The 18,337-nt window shown below is 42.7% G+C and overlaps 1 protein-coding gene across 1 annotated transcript in view; it reads left to right on the top strand.

Annotated features, from left to right (window-relative positions):
• The first annotated feature begins 17,100 nt into the window (after positions 1-17,100).
• Positions 17,101-18,337, top strand: part of LOC120044251 (kinesin-like protein KIF2A) — a 28,455-nt gene continuing 27,218 nt past the window's right edge. Inside the window, exon 1 of the mRNA XM_038988858.1 lies at positions 17,101-17,164. Within this exon, the coding sequence (XP_038844786.1) occupies positions 17,101-17,164 (64 nt within the window). The remainder of the gene's footprint in view (positions 17,165-18,337) is intronic.

Genomic DNA, 18,337 nt, shown 5'->3' with positions numbered 1-18,337 from the left:
GATCATATGAATATCCGCCTGGTCTATAACTCCTGATCATATGAATATCTGCCTGGTCTATAACTCCTGATCATATGAATATCCACCTGGTCTATAACTCCTGATCATATGAATATCTGCCTGGTCTATAACTCCTGATCATATGAATATCTGCCTGGTCTATAACTCCTGATCATATGAATATCCGCCTGGTCTATAACTCCTGATCATATGAATATCCGCCTGGTCTATAACTCCTGATCATATGAATATCAGCCTGGTCTATAACTCCTGATCATATGAATATCAGCCTGGTCTATAACTCCTGATCATATGAATATCCGCCTGGTCTATAACTCCTGATCATATGAATATCCACCTGGTCTATAACTCCTGATCATATGAATATCTGCCTGGTCTATAACTCCTGATCATATGAATATCTGCCTGGTCTATAACTCCTGATCATATGAATATCAGCCTGGTCTATAACTCCTGATCATATGAATATCAGCCTGGTCTATAACTCCTGATCATATGAATATCCGCCTGGTCTATAACTCCTGATCATATGAATATCCGCCTGGTCTATAACTCCTGATCATATGAATATCTGCCTGGTCTATAACTCCTGATCATATGAATATCTGCCTGGTCTATAACTCCTGATCATATGAATATCAGCCTGGTCTATAACTCCTGATCATATGAATATCCACCTGGTCTATAACTCCTGATCATATGAATATCTGCCTGGTCTATAACTCCTGATCATATGAATATCCGCCTGGTCTATAACTCCTGATCATATGAATATCCGCCTGGTCTATAACTCCTGATCATATGAATATCTGCCTGGTCTATAACTCCTGATCATATGAATATCTGCCTGGTCTATAACTCCTGATCATATGAATATCAGCCTGGTCTATAACTCCTGATCATATGAATATCAGCCTGGTCTATAACTCCTGATCATATGAATATCCGCCTGGTCTATAACTCCTGATCATATGAATATCCGCCTGGTCTATAACTCCTGATCATATGAATATCCGCCTGGTCTATAACTCCTGATCATATGAATATCCGCCTGGTCTATAACTCCTGATCATATGAATATCTGCCTGGTCTATAACTCCTGATCATATGAATATCCACCTGGTCTATAACTCCTGATCATATGAATATCTGCCTGGTCTATAACTCCTGATCATATGAATATCTGCCTGGTCTATAACTCCTGATCATATGAATATCAGCCTGGTCTATAACTCCTTATCATATGAATATCCGCCTGGTCTATAACTCCTGATCATATGAATATCCGCCTGGTCTATAACTCCTTATCATATGAATATCCGCCTGGTCTATAACTCCTGATCATATGAATATCCGCCTGGTCTATAACTCCTTATCATATGAATATCCGCCTGGTCTATAACTCCTTATCATATGAATATCCACCTGGTCTATAACTCCTGATCATATGAATATCAGCCTGGTCTATAACTCCTGATCATATGAATATCAGCCTGGTCTATAACTCCTGATCATATGAATATCCGCCTGGTCTATAACTCCTTATCATATGAATATCCGCCTGGTCTATAACTCCTGATCATATGAATATCCGCCTGGTCTATAACTCCTTATCATATGAATATCCGCCTGGTCTATAACTCCTTATCATATGAATATCCGCCTGGTCTATAACTCCTGATCATATGAATATCCACCTGGTCTATAACTCCTTATCATATGAATATCAGCCTGGTCTATAACTCCTGATCATATGAATATCAGCCTGGTCTATAACTCCTGATCATATGAATATCCACCTGGTCTATAACTCCTTATCATATGAATATCAGCCTGGTCTATAACTCCTGATCATATGAATATCAGCCTGGTCTATAACTCCTTATCATATGAATATCCGCCTGGTCTATAACTCCTGATCATATGAATATCAGCCTGGTCTATAACTCCTGATCATATGAATATCAGCCTGGTCTATAACTCCTGATCATATGAATATCCACCTGGTCTATAACTCCTTATCATATGAATATCAGCCTGGTCTATAACTCCTTATCATATGAATATCCGCCTGGTCTATAACTCCTGATCATATGAATATCAGCCTGGTCTATAACTCCTGATCATATGAATATCAGCCTGGTCTATAACTCCTGATCATATGAATATCCACCTGGTCTATAACTCCTTATCATATGAATATCAGCCTGGTCTATAACTCCTGATCATATGAATATCAGCCTGGTCTATAACTCCTTATCATATGAATATCCGCCTGGTCTATAACTCCTGATCATATGAATATCAGCCTGGTCTATAACTCCTGATCATATGAATATCAGCCTGGTCTATAACTCCTGATCATATGAATATCCACCTGGTCTATAACTCCTTATCATATGAATATCAGCCTGGTCTATAACTCCTGATCATATGAATATCAGCCTGGTCTATAACTCCTTATCATATGAATATCAGCCTGGTCTATAACTCCTGATCATATGAATATCAGCCTGGTCTATAACTCCTTATCATATGAATATCTGCCTGGTCTATAACTCCTTATCATATGAATATCAGCCTGGTCTATAACTCCTGATCATATGAATATCTGCCTGGTCTATAACTCCTGATCATATGAATATCAGCCTGGTCTATAACTCCTTATCATATGAATATCCGCCGGGGGATAAGAACACAGTGTAATTGATGAAATCCATCACGAGAATAGAACAATCACAGATAAACAGATCTATTATTGACAAAATTATAAGTCTCCATTTTAGTCCTGTCAATGCTCCTGTACGTCTAGTGGATATTAGTTTCCTAAAGGACTGCATGGTGATGTAACCTGGTTCTGCATGGTGATGTAACCTGGTTCTGCATGGTGATGTAACCTGGTTCTGCATGGTGATGTAACCTACTCCTTTTTTTAAAATGTATTTAATCTTTATTTAACTAGGCAAGTCAGTTAAGAACATATTCTTATTTACAATGACGGCCTAGGAACAATGACAGCCTAGGAACTGCCTTGTTCAGGGGCAGAATGACAGATTTGTACCTTGTCAGCTCGGGGATTTGAACTTGCAACCTTTTGGTTACTAGCCCAACGCTCTAACCACTAGGCTACCCTGCCGCCCCGTTGTAGGTTGTGATTCACCCACTAACCTTTAGAAGCACAAGCAAATATCACTATAGGACGTCATAACATTGACATGGACCTAAGTGTGAACCACGTTGTCAGAACCATATACAAGGACACAACAACATAAACAGGATTGTATTGGTCTGCCAGTCCACCATGTCCTCTGAAATGCCACAGTGTGGTGGGGAGTGGGAGAAGGTGAACTCACACACACAATGATCAAAATGTATTACTCCTGGGCTCGTTGTGTGTATGTGTGGCATTTCCCAGTCTTCCTCAGAGACTTGCAGTGAAACACACACACACAGACAGACACACATGCACAGCGTCCTCCGAGAGGTGGCCTTGACAAACCTCCAGATGGTAATTGGGTCATTATGACTCTCTGCGATGGTATTGATCCTGTGTTTTAAGACCTGGCTGCTAATGGATGTCTAGACACATCACGGTTCACACTGCAGCCACGGCCAGTATAGTGTGTGTGTGTGTGTGTGTGTGTGTGTGTGTGTGTGTGTGTGTGTGTGTGTGTGTGTGTGTGTGTGTGTGTGTGTGTGTGTGTGTGTGTGTGTGTGTGTGTGTGTGTGTGTGTGTGTGTGCATGTGTCACAGTGTAAAGTAACTTAAGTGCTCTTTTCAATCAGATCCGCTTTAGCCGACATCTGCATAGTGGTTGTTTTGATAGAGGTGGAACTGCATTAGAGCTGTCAAATGCTCATGTGGCTCCCAGCATTTTACCTAAAGCGCACATTGCCATTGGCTGCACGGAGTCACATTAACAGAAATCCCATTTTTTACAAGTTAGAACACTTGAGATGTAATCTACAGCTTGATTAGGCTGATAGATATCCTCATTATTTTGTTGAATGATTTTTCAATTTGAGCGTAATTATTTCTATATACTGTAGCCTACACGGGTGTCTGCTATCGCAGGGTAATGCTTTATCTGATTGAATCTAGGCCTGGGGTATCTGTACTTCACTTTAAAGCTGCAACATGTAACTTTTTGGGCGACCTGACCAAATTCACATAGAAATGTCAGTTATATACCTGTTACTCTCATTGCAAGCAAGTCTAAGAAGTGGTAGATCTGTTTTATGTGCGCTATTTCTATGCTTCCCATTCATAAGTTTGTTCATCTTTTACTTTCAGTTCTGTACACCAGCTTCAAACAGCTGAAAATACAATATTCTTGGGTTATTGAAAATATATTTCATATCAGTGTAGATGGTACAATGATTCTCTACACTGCTTGTTTTGTCACATAAATTGAAATTAGACACTATTAGAATTTTAGCAACCAGGAAATGGAGGAGCGACTTCTGCATATTACACTTTTACTCCACTACATTCCTAAAGAAAATATGTACTGTCTACTCCCATACATTTTCCCTGACACCCAAAAGTACATTTCAAATGCTTAGAAGGACAGGCAAAATGTCCAATTCACGCACTTCAAGAGAAAACATGGTCATCCCTACTGCCTCTGATCTGGCGGACTCACTAAACACAAATGCTTTGTTTGTAAATTATGTCTGAGTGCTGGAGTGTGCCTCTGGCTTTCCGTAAATCAAAAAGAAACAAGAAAATCGTGCCATGTGGTTTGCTTAATATAAGGAATTTTAAATGATTTATAGCATTTACTTTTGACACTTAAGTATATTAGGGAAGCTAGAATAGGGAAGCTAGAAACCAATATACACAGGCAGTTAGAAAAGCCAAGGCTAGCTTTTTCAAGCAGAAATTTGCTTCCTGCAACACAAACTCAAAAAAGTTCTGGGACACTGTAAAGTCCATGGAGAATAAGAACACCTCCTCCCAGCTTCCAACTGCACTGAAGATAGGAAACACTGTCACCACTGACAAATCCACTATAATTGAGAATTTCAATAAGCATTTTTCTACGGCTGGCCATGCTTTCCACCTGGCTACCCCTACCCCGGTCAACAGCACTGCCCTCCCCTCTGCTTCTCGCCCAAGCCTTCCCCATTTCTCTTTCTCCCAAATACAGTCAGCTGATGTTCTGAAAGAGCTGCAAAATCTGGACCCTTACAAATCAGCCGGGCTAGATAATCTGGACCCTTTCTTTCTAAAACTATCTGCTGAAATTGTTGCCACCCCTATTACTAGCCTTTTCAACCTCTCTTTCGTGTCGTCTGAGATTCCCAAAGATTGGAAAGCAGCTGCGGTTATCCCCCTCTTCAAAGGGGGGGACACTCTTGACCCAAACAGCTACAGACCTATATCTATCCTACCCTGCCTTTCTAAGGTCTTCGAAAGCCAAGTCAACAAACAGATTACCGACCATTTCGAATCCCACCATACCTTCTCCGCTATGCAATCTGGTTTCAGAGCTGGTCATGGGTGCACCTCAGCCACGCTCAAGGTCATAAACGATATCTTAACCGCCATCGATAGGAAACAATACTGTGCAGCCGTATTCATTGACCTGGCCAAGGCTTTTGACTCTGTCAATCACCACATCCTCATCGGCAGACTCGACAGCCTTGGTTTCTCTAATGATTGCCTCGCCTGGTTCACCAACTACTTCTCTGATCGAGTTCAGTGTGTCAAATCGGAGGGTCTGTTGTCCGGGCCTCTAGCAGTCTCTATGGGGGTGCCACAGGGTTCAATTCTTGGACCGACTCTCTTCTCTGTATACATCAATGATGTCGCTCTTGCTGCTGGTGAGTCTCTGATCCACCTCTACGCAGAAGACACCATTCTGTATACTTCTGGCCCTTCTTTGGACACTGTGTTAACAACCCTCCAGACGAGCTTCAATGCCATACAACTCTCCTTCCGTGGCCTCCAATTGCTCTTAAATACAAGTAAAACTAAATGCATGCTCTTCAACCGATCGCTGCCTGCACCTGCCCGCCTGTCCAACATCACTACTCTGGACGGCTCTGACTTAGAATATGTGGACAACTACAAATACCTAGGTGTCTGGTTAGACTGTAAACTCTCCTTCCAGACTCACATCAAACATCTCCAATCCAAAGTTAAATCTAGAATTGGCTTCCTATTCCGCAACAAAGCATCCTTCACTCATGCTGCCAAACATACCCTTGTAAAACTGACCATCCTACCAATCCTCGACTTCGGTGATGTCATTTACAAAATAGCCTCCAAAACCCTACTCAATAAATTGGATGCAGTCTATCACAGTGCCATCCGTTTTGTCACCAAAGCCCCATACACTACCCACCACTGCGACCTGTACGCTCTCGTTGGCTGGCCCTCGTTTCATACTCGTCGCCAAACCCACTGGCTCCAGGTCATCTACAAGACCCTGCTAGGTAAAGTCCCCCCTTATCTCAGCTCGCTGGTCACCATAGCAGCACCTACCTGTAGCACGCGTTCCAGCAGGTATATCTCTCTGGTCACCCCCAAAACCAATTCTTCCTTTGGCCGCCTCTCCTTCCAGTTCTCTGCTGCCAATGACTGGAACGAACTACAAAAATCTCTGAAACTGGAAACACTTATCTCCCTCACTAGCTTTAAGAACCAGCTGTCAGAGCAGCTCATAGATTACTGCACCTGTACATAGCCCATCTATAATTTAGCCCAAACAACTACCTCTTTACCTACTGTATTCATTTATTTATTTTGCTCCTTTGCACCCCATTATTTCTATCTCTACTTTGCACTTTCTTCCACTGCAAACCAACCATTCCAGTGTTTTTTTACTTGCTATATTGTATTTACTTCGCCACCATGGCCTTTTTTATATTTTTATTTATTTATATATATATTTTGTTTGCCTTCACCTCCCTTGTCTCACCTCACTTGCTCACATTGTATATAGACTTATTTTTCACTGTATTATTGACTGTATGTTTGTTCTACTCCATGTGTAACCATGTGTTGTTGTATGTGTCGAACTGCTTTGCTTTATCTTGGCCAGGTCGCAATTGTAAATGAGAACGTGTTCTCAATTTGCCTACCTGGTTAAATAAAGGTGAAAAAAAATATATATAAATAAATAAATATTTAAAACCAAATACTTTTTTACTTTTACTCAAGTAGTATCTTACTGGATGACTTTCACTTTTGCTTTTCTATTAAAGTATCATTATTTTTACTCAAGTATGTCAATTGGTTACTCTGTGCGTGTACGTGTGTGTACACTCGTTATACTGTTTTTGTGATTGAATTGTGTTGTTTGGTGCATAGCATCCTATTTCAGGACGAGAAGACTCTTTGTCCTCATTCAGCACAATTTCAGAATTTAGGAGAGGAGCAACGAGGAGAGGAGCAGAGAGGAGAGGAGAGGTGCGGAGAGGAGAGGAGCAACGAGGAGAGGAGAAACAAGGAGAGGAGAGGAGCAACGAGGAGAGGAGCAACAAAGAGAGGAGCAGAGAGGAGAGGAGCAACAAGGAGAGGAGAGGAGCAACAAGGAGAGGAGAGGAGCAACAAGGAGAGGAGAGGAGCAACGAGGAGAGGAGCAATGAGGAGAGGAGAGGAGAGGAGAGGAGAGGAGAGGAGAGGAGAGGAGAGGAGAGGAGAGGAGAGGAGAGGAGAGGAGAGGAGAGGAGCAACGAAGAGAGGAGCAGCACTGGTAAAAACATGGGGGAAAGAAAGGAGAGGAGAGGAAGCTAATCACATTCACAACCTTGGCTTCAATCCAAATCAAAGATGGTGGATGGGGGCTGTGTTTCCATGACAACCTCTCTGCCTGCCCCGGCCAGCGATTACATTTTGGAGGGTTAGCTGAGCTGAGCTGAGCCTGGGCCCAAACGTGAGCAGCATAGATGAACACAGAGTGAACAGATCAGCACGTCAGAAACCTTTTCACCTGCAGACTGGATCAACAGGAGCTGTTCCCTGGGAGACTGAAGGCTGATGTTCCACTGAGATATACTGAGGTCATTGGTTTCTGCATGAAGTGGCGTATTGTGGCAATTTCTCCAACATGATGTAGGATCTTAATTTGATCACACAGTATTTCACTTTTCATGTAGCCTACTTTTGGCCAGCTAATAACCTAATCACCAGTCAAGCAACATTATGGACAAAATGTTCAAATCTTGTTGCTGTAGGATTATTCTGCTGTGACATATAGGTCAAATGAAGATCCTACATCTGTATATGAATGTCTACTACAATATACCTGGTAACATACTGTTGCTTTTTATTACCTACTGAGTCACCAGAAAACTCTCAAAGGTAGATGGCTCTGGCTGCCTTTCAGCATTTAACAACACTGACAGTTTGCAATATCTCAATCCTGTCCTCCCAAAACATTCCCTTGCCAAGCAATAGTCTAGAATAAAGCCCATAACATTCTCCCTGTGTCATGTAAACTTTACTTCAACAGGTCTCTTCCTACCACTTAAAACTATAAATCATTTAAAAGCAGAAACTGTCATTTCAATTGTGGAGTGTGTCTGGTTCCGCCAGAGAGGAGTTGGAAAATGGCTGCTGCACCACATGAAGAGGACATTATACTTTCTCAATAGAGATCCTCAGTAGAATAAAATCCATCTCTCCTCCCACTATCTGTAATATCCATCTTGGGTAGTGCTGTCAGGGCTAACCATACATGCTAATGCCTACAAGCACACCTGCCGTGGGCTCTGATCACAGTGTCATCAAATTGGCCTTGGATCTACAGTACAGGAGGGAGAGATTCCCTGAGTATTCCAGACATTCTATCATATATTTATAATATACTTAGAATGATATTTCTCTGGATTCTATATGCTCCTCCTTGGGGGCTGCCTGGGGAGGGATAGGTGGATTCATAGGATTACAGTCGTAAGGTTAGCTTGATATTCTATTCTCTTTAATGTGCTGTGGAAATGAATGGGAGGGATGGTTGTATAGCAGGAGATAGATGGATCTCATGTAAGATGAGCTGTGCATATTCACAGCGGACTTGACGAGATTTAGATAGATGGGGTAGGCGGACAGAGCAGGAAGGAGGAGGGAGAGGTAGAGAGAGGAAGGAAGGAACTTGATGAGTTGAAATAGCTTGTATAGCCTACCTGAGGAGTGGTGTCTGTTGTGTGACTATTTATAGTCTAGCTTTGTCTGAAACAGAACATTTCAGTGCCAACTGCCAAGCCATTGGCAACAGATTGAAAACCCTTATAACTTTGCCATGGCTCACAATTCAATCCTACTGTTTTCTTACCATATGGCTGGTGCTGCATTTACATCTGTGGTCAGCACTTTTTCACTTGGTATAAAGGCCCCTCTGTAGTGTAGAAAACCTTTGAGGAGGTGTGCGTGCGTGCGTGCGTGCGTGCGTGCGTGCGTGCGTGCGTGCGTGCGTGCGTGCGTGCGTGCGTGCGTGCGTGCGTGCGCATTTGTGTGGGGAAATCAGTCAGTGTGGTTAGGAGCATCCTCTATAGGTCATGCACTGCAACTGCAGGAAGCCAGTGGCACCAGATGGTTCAGTGCTCTTCATCACTTGAGAGGTAGGGAGCTGGTTGGTTATTAATTACAGTAGGCGGCCATCTTTAATCTGGGTATATGTAATTCATGGGTGACTCTGACTCCGAGGACAAGGCCCTGAGAAGCCCATCAGCCATAAATACAAAGAGAGACAGACAGGCCATGGGTTGACGGCCCTCTGTCTGATCGTCAGTCATTCTTTGAAGATCATCTTTTAACTTGGATTACAGACTTCCTCTTTTTTAATCATAAACACAGGTCTCTGTAACTCTGTTGTGTAATCGCTATCCTCCCATAGACCTCATGTTGGATATGCCGTTGTCTCCCTTTTCCCTATTTCATTGTTTTATTCATGTGTTTTCATACCCGGTGCATTAGTTTGAGGTTCTGTGTGTTATTTATCATGACTTGTCTTAGGAGTGTAACTTTGTTTGAGTCCTGATTCTTATAATGCACATGGAGCTGTGGGATGTGTGTGACGTTGCCAGCACAGACTCTTCCACACTCCAGTAGCGACGCTTCTCTGTGTTATGTGAGTTTGTGGCAACCGAATGCACTTGAAAAGGTAATGAATTATTCCTCAGTGACGATCTGCACTTTGATTTCTTCTTAATCGGTCTGAAGTTTGCCGTGCTGAAGTTTCCTAACACAACAACACATACGTTTTTCATAAAGGCAGATCACAAGAATGCTGTACGGAGTAAGACGGCGGTGACATATTTTGCGCTGAATACACACCATGCATATCTCATCAAGAAAACAGTCGTCTCCCCAGCAGCTTTGTGGATGCATGTTCGCCGAGGATCTGGGAGCGATCAAGAAGTGTTCTACCGCTGTAAGATGTGAGAATGTGATCTTGTTCAGCTGAGAGGACCATTTGCTACAGTACAGTTTTCTTTGGCCCATCTGTATACAGGCCTACTGTATTGTATCGTCTAATGTACCAGGCGGAGTCAGTACAGTACAGTTTTCATTGGCCCATCTGTTATACAGGCCTACTGTATTGTATCGTCTACTGTACCAGGCGGTGTCAGAGGAAGGCCTAAAAAATTGTCAAAGACTCCAGTCACCCAAGTTAGACTGTTCTCTCTAATACCGCACGGCAAGCGGTACCAGAGCGCCAAGTCAAGGCTCCTTAACAGCTCCTTAACAGCTTCTACCCCCAAGCCATAAGACTTCTGAAAAATGTATCAAATGGCCACCCGGACTATTTACATTGACACCCACCCCCTTTGTTTTTACACTGCTGCTTATTATCTATGCATAGTCACTTTACCCCTACCTACATGTACAAATGACCTTGACTAACCGTACCCGCACATTGATTCTGTACCGGTACCCCCTGTATATAACCTTGTTATTGTTATTTTATTGTGTTACTTTTTAACTTTAGTTTATTTTGTAAATATTTTCTTAAAACTGCATTGATGGTTAAGGGCTTGTAAGTAAGCATTTCACGGTAAGGTGTTGTATTCGGTGCATGTGACTAATACAATTTGATTTGATTTGACTGAGTTTTGCATGAGAAGTACTCTTTAGTCTAAGACAACTTGACCAGAGATGTCAAATAATGTTTTATTATTTAACCTTTATTTAAATAAGAACAAATTCTTATTTACAATGACAGCCTAGGAACAGTGGGTTAACTGCCTTGTTCAGGGGCAGAATGACAGCGTTTTACCTTGTCAGCTCGGGGATTCGATCTAGCTCGGGGATTCGATCTTTCAGTTACTGGCCCAACGCTCTAACCACTAGGCTACCTGCCACCCCAAATTTTCTGAAACCTGGTTGGAACCCTTCATAGTCTGACTGAACACAAAATTATTTATTCAATGTACCTGTATCTATTCAATGTTATAAACTGGGTGGTTCGAGCCCTGAATGCTGATTGGCTGCAAGCTGTGGTATATCAGATCTTATACCATGGGTATGACAAAACATTTGTTTTTACTGTTATAATTATGTTGGTAACCAGTTTATAATAGCTATAAGGCACCTGTTTTTTTTTGGTATATGGCCAATATACCATGGCTAAGGGCTGTATCCAGGCACTCCGTGATGCGTTGTGCATAAGAACAGCCCTTAGCCGTGGTAAATTGGCCATATACCACACCCCCTCGTGCCTTCTTGCTTAATTTATTAATGTGGCAATATAATAGCATCTGGTGATGGTAACGTTCATGACAGATTCCCCACTACAAACACACTACTCGCACACATCTCTTCCTCCCAGTCCCCCCTCTTTTTACTGTCATCCCCAGCAGTTTGTCACCATCACACCATTCCATTGATTCCTATTGTGACAGCTCTGTGCTCCACTGACAGAGATTCACATTGGTTCTGAGCGTGGCCCCGCGTGACAATCTGAATGGCACGCCCATTTGGTGAAATATATATTTTCAAATAAAAATTGACAAAGAAATGTAATCTGGGTTCAGGGGACAGCTCCTGCATCATCACGGGAGACAATTAATTGCTACCCGTATGGTGACGGTGTGTGACAGATATTGAATAGCTCAGATAATGGCTTTATCATCTAACCATGAAGTGGCCATATTGAAATAAATGACAAGAAGCAGTATGGCAGGCCGGGCATGAAGAACACAGGAACACTCTGGCTGAAAGATAAAGCACATTTGCTGCCTCTCGGACAAAACATTGATTGAAACATGTTGAGAAACACAAGGAAGATCAACTGACAAGATACACATTTTCCAGCAGTTGACAAGTCTCAGTAGTCAAATTAACATTGTATATGAGAGAGAGAGGGAGAGAGAGAGAGAGAGACCACTGTTTATAGTCTATGTAGCTGATATGGGATATGTGAAAAGTCTGGCTGCATTGGATTAAAGTTCCACTCCTGTCTTGCATCTCATAGGGCTAGTTTAGATATAACTGCTTCTGTTTGAGGTCATGTATTGAGTCATTGTAGAGGTAAAGGAGAGCACCATGACTGCAGAAAGTCCCTCTTACTGACACAACTAGGTCTCATACGGTCGTTAGGAAGCCAAGGATCATCTGCTTGGTATCATTACAGAGAGTTTGAGACATGACGAGCGTGAAAATAATTCATGAAATGGGAAAATGTTTGTTTGTCAAACTCAATGTAGAGACAGATATTTGTTTTGGGGGGACAGGGAGAGGAAGAATACAGAAATCACAGGCTGTAAGGTGTTAGTAGAGTGAATAGGCTACATGTTATTGTCCTTAATGACTAGTAAACTCTGTAAAGAGTACTAGTATAATGAGAATATGAAACCATATTAATGAGTGAAGTGGATAATGAGCGCCTCCATCTGAAAATACCGTAGACAAGAAAACCATCTATTTCTGCCACTCTCCTATAGAATCCCCTTTAGATTGAATTCTCCTGGACCTTTAGATTCACACAGGCCTCAGGAGGGACAGCCTATGAAAACGTAATGAGCAAGCATCACAGTGGTGGGAGACTGTGTGTGTGGGGGGGGGGGGGTACAGCACGCTATCCCAGAATGCACTTCAAAGTGATGCATCCTGTCCCGAGAGGTCTCCTCACCCGTTTCCCCTTTCACGCTCCTCCTCCTTTTCGCCCCCCCACCTAACCTCCTCCCCTCTCTCCTCCTCCCTGTCCTCTTTGTGTCTTGGTGAACGTACTAATAGACTACTATCCCAAAACCCTAACCATAACCCTAACCCTAGCTTCATGTCTACACCCCTACTCAACCCTAACTAGCCAAAACCCTAACCCCTACCCTTACCTTAGCTTGATGTCCACACCCCAGCCTAACCCTAGCAAAACCTTAGCCCAAGACAAGAAAACAGTTCAACTACTCATATGTGATTCCCAAGATTACATAAATACTAAAACATATAAATCCCAATTTAGAACTTCTACCCTGAAATTGGACTCCATAGAGTTTGGTTGAAAATACATTTCCTATTAAAAAGATGGATGGGTATAGGATATGAGGGGATACAGAGGATATGTAGTCTAGCTATAAGAGTACATCAGATATATGCAGAACTTTCTTCTTTTTAATGACGTGTGTAACAAAGGGAGGACAGGAGCGATAGAGTGATAGAATATAGAGGAGGGGTAGCTCTAACAGCCGGTGTATCCCTGGGGGGATGTTGCGGCTCCAGTGAACAGGACTAAGGGCCCATCGCTGCCAGAAACCATTAGACACAGAATCTGTTCCCCTGCCTCTGCTCCCAACATAGAACTACATTAGAATGGACATTCCCATTGTAATCAAGGTTCTGTGGCCGGTATGTGCATAGTAGTCATTCTATTTCTATGGCTCACAATGTCCACTAAGAACACAGAACACTGAATGTTGGTTGTAATGCTCCTCCCTCCTGACTGTTCTGTCCAGCTCAGATCTACTGCCATGACAATGGTAATTAGCACTGGGATGTCTGCCATGTCACAGCATGCACGCACGCACACACATGGAATGTGGAGTGAGGAAGCCATGCCCGGGTTATCTTGGAGGCAGCTATCTGCATGCCAGACCATGGACAGACAGTGGAACGGCATGACAGGCCTTTCTACAGTTGCAGCCATGTTGAAAAGCAGAGTCTCTAAGGAAAAATTAATAATGAGGATTCACCATTAGAGCTACGCAGGCCTAAGCAAGGCTGACATGCTTTCATTTAGATGGGCATTCTGTAAGAGAGAGGGGGGGGGGGGACAAAGAAGTAGAAAGCATTGCTTTAGCTTGTGAGAGCGTACACACTCACTCAGTCTTGGCTGCACAGTGGTAATGGCAATACTGAAAATGCCAGGGTTAGTGAGCATAGACTTAGACATGACTGCAGCCCTGGAGGGATGGATGGAGGTACCGGTATACGACATTTCCCTATTACAGCTTGAGAGCGAGGCCTGTGCTATTACAGTGGGGAGTGAGGAGTGGAGAGGAGGCTGAATGAGGGGTGAATTGAGCAATCTCCAAATCCTCCTCAGCCCCCTACAAAGGATCTCCATTTGCACTGTCTGCTCGCATCCTGAATTATCCATGACTGCAAAATAGACTCCCAGCGATCGCTGCCTGCAGTACATGAGATATTGGTATGTAAAATAATGCGAATGATCTCCAAATTGCCTATGCATGGCAGGCTGCTCTGGGCTTATGGGCTTACAGTTCAGTCACTGTGTCCTACTGACCAATGAGTTTGGGGAAGAGGTATTTCTATGGCGATGATAATGTAATAAATATGACTTGGTGCCAATGGGGCTATTTGTTAAGTACTTCCTTTGATCGTAGGAAAAATCATATCTATTTTGGATATTGTACACCCACACACTCCATACACACACACATTCCCCCAAAACGCACACACAACGGCACACTCACCGGCACCCACACCCACATAGTCTCCACACACACACACACCCACATCCCCCCAACACACACACACACACACACACACACACACACACACACAGTCTCTCTCTCCATACACATCCACCCCTATACACACAAACAAAGAACAATCATCAAACACCATCAAGCTGTACTATGTCCATCTTAATCCAGTAGGAGACAAAGCAGACAGACAGAAGGTAGTCCCTCACAGCTGACAGCGAGGGACGTGGTTGCTGGGGAAACAGATAGGCCAGACAACGATGGCCGACACCTTGGGGAATGGATGGGCCCTCTGGATTGACAGGAAGAGAGATGCAGGGTGTGTGTGTGTGTGCGTGCGTGTGTGCGTGTGTGCGAGTGAGAGTGAGAGAGAAGAGAGGCAGGCAGCTTCATTCATCTTTTGGAATGGATTGTGGTTCTGTCTGTGTAGGAGTGACAGCTGCAGCTCAGGGCTGGGTAGAGGGACAGTGTTACTGCTGTTAGTTTCCCTGACAGATGCCTCTGCATATGTGAGACACTGTGAATGCATTGTCATCATCCTCATCATCATCCTCACCATCCACAGAGTGACTAACAGTGTGTCTGTTCTGACTGACTGTATGGATGTCTGACTGGGATTAACTTGTGTTTGACCTATATTAATGAGTTGTATTAGATTTAGAACATCACAAAACTATCCAACAACTCACCAAACTATACCTTTCTTCAGCAACAAAAAGTGAAACGTAAAATACCACATGAGAAATACAAATGAAGGACCTGTTTTAAAAAGTTCAATATGCATCCCTCCGTTCTCACTTCCTTGCCAGAATCTTCCAATCAAATAGGTGAGATTAGGATGCGTTTATAAAATATTAAAATAGGGCCCATGTGAGAGATGCCTACTAGATGGCCCTCTGCTGCCATGGTATGGTCCAAGTTGGGAATGACAAGATGGGACTATACCTCTCGCAGGTTAGCGTTTTTTGTCATGAATCTTGTTCTGGATGCAGCTCTGCAGCGTGGTCAATAGCTGGCACAGCCACAAAGTAATAAAATCTGATTTTAAACCTAACCCTAACCACACTGAAAACCGTAATTCCTAACCCTAAACTTCAATTAAAACCAAAAAGCACATTTTTGTTTTCATGAATTTAGCCAATTTTGACTTTGCAGTTGGTCTAAGGCTAAATTGCGCAGTTCTGCCTCCAGGACAAGACTCAAGACAATAAACGTCAACCTGCACAACATACTGTATAGTCAGTGTATAATGGCCCCAATCAACTTTCTCTTCTGTTGGGCTTAACTTGATGAAAATAAGTAGACTTACTTATCAATTCCAATAGTCAATGTTCTGTGGAAATCTTAATGTATAAGTGGGGTTGGGAACAACTTGATCTAGAAAAAAAAACTTGATGACAGAGTTGTGGTACTGGTGTTTTGCTTCTTCTACAATGTGATTATTTGTAGATTCCCATAGGGAGGAACAATGGTGCATTCTAAGACCATGTCTGTAATGACAACTGCATCACTGATTGAGATGCAGACACACTGTTCTTCCGATGCAGCTATGGAGAGGCACACAGTTAATATCATCCAGATTTGTTTTTCAGAATAATAAAGTGCATGTGAAATCAAAAGGAAATTAACATTTAGCCTAGTACAATAATAATATCACAATCTAAACAGAGCATTTAACAATCATGTTGACCAATTTAGCATTTATACAATATGCATATAATAATATATGTGCATATCATAATTATTTAAATTGTAAACCTTTAAAATAACAATATTACATACTTATAGACTATTATACTCTCAATCATTGGTTATAAATGGTGAATAATACGCATTTATAGAATTAGGCAAGTCCACATAAGCCTCTTATCTTGCAATATAGTAAGCGTGCTGCTTTTTCACTCAAATGCACATCAACAGAACATTGCATAAATATTATAATTGCAGCTAGAAGACAAAAGCACAAATAGCAGCCAACTGGCTTCTTGGATGCTTCGGTTCTTTAGCGTTTTCTCGGTTCTGGCGGAGGGTAGGTTGTCTTGGCGCGTGCGCACTTCTGTCTCTCCCTCTATCCTCCTGACCTCCTCCCGGTTTCTCTTCTCTGCGGCGCAACTTGGTCCCCCTCCAATTGAACAACTACACACCCATATTACAGCCATACACACACATACTACACACATGAGGGATGGCCGTCGCTGTCTTCGGAAAGATTCTAATCGGCATTTACGTGGAAATCAAACGGAGTGATGGTAAGACAGAGATTTCCCCTTGTCGACCGCTAGCTAGCTAGCTGGGTGAAGATGCATTTTTCATTGAGGCGCTGTCGCGTTAGCTACATCATCTTTGTTGCTTCCAGGCAGCGCCTAGGCAGGCAGGATGCTGAGTTGGATAACTAGCGTGGCAATGGCATGGAGATCTGTGCTCGGCGCTACTACCATGTCCCTGTCTGACATAGCATCACAGTCTGACATAGCGTCCCTGTCTGACATAGCGGCTGTCAATCAAATTGGTTATTACCTGAATGACGTAGCCTTTAGTGGATGAGGCTAGCCGGCTAGCTAGTAGCAGGGAGGATGCATCCACCTGTGCGGTTATAGGCCGTGCTGGCTGGCTGGCAATGATACTTCATTCATCCGCTATAGCATTTAGCTAACAGGCAAAGTGGGAATAGTCACAGTAGACTGTTCAGCTCTAGCATGCATGCGCTTGTCATTACAGTAGCTTACACTCTCATTGAACAAATATCGGGTGATCATATTGATTTCATTGCTTTGTGATTAGATTACAATGGCCTATCAGATCCACTTCATTGCCTGGGTGTGAGATTATGGGGTGATATGGTGTATGGTGAATACATCTAAGAGCATTTCCAGAATGATGATGATGATGACTTGTGACTGTTGTCTTTGCTCGGATCTGTGCTAGTAGTAGACAAATGTAATCAAACATCAGGACCACGCCCATTGCGCATAGTAGCCTAGTATTGTAGCTGGCAGTAGCCACTGACTATAGCCTACTAGCTACTACTTTATAAAGTAGGGCTTGCTAGTCTAAAGTGAATAGTATTTGGTTGCTATTTATTTAATTCCCGCCTGTTCTTGCTCTGGGGAAGGACTAGCCAAATACATGCTCTGTTAGTGTTTCAGCAGCAATGAGTATGTCTTGATTGTTTTATTATCTGCAACGGTATGACTATTTCTTATCAAGCAACTGTATGTGACTGTATTTTTGTATGTTTGTTGTAATTTGGACTCATCGCAAAGAGAAGAGCTGTAGCTGTTTAGAATGAGACATTATGGAAACAAACCATTTTGCATGTACAGTAACATAACGAAAGGCAAACAATCTAATGTAGACATGCATAAAAGCTTTTGACAACCAATCAGATCCAGGGCTATTGACACATCGGTCACTGAAGGCCC

This window comes from Salvelinus namaycush, chromosome 3, assembly GCF_016432855.1.
Source record: "Salvelinus namaycush isolate Seneca chromosome 3, SaNama_1.0, whole genome shotgun sequence".
Taxonomy (NCBI): domain Eukaryota; kingdom Metazoa; phylum Chordata; class Actinopteri; order Salmoniformes; family Salmonidae; genus Salvelinus; species Salvelinus namaycush.
Note: the sequence above shows the minus strand (reverse complement) of the source record. Positions and strands in the feature narration are given on the sequence as shown.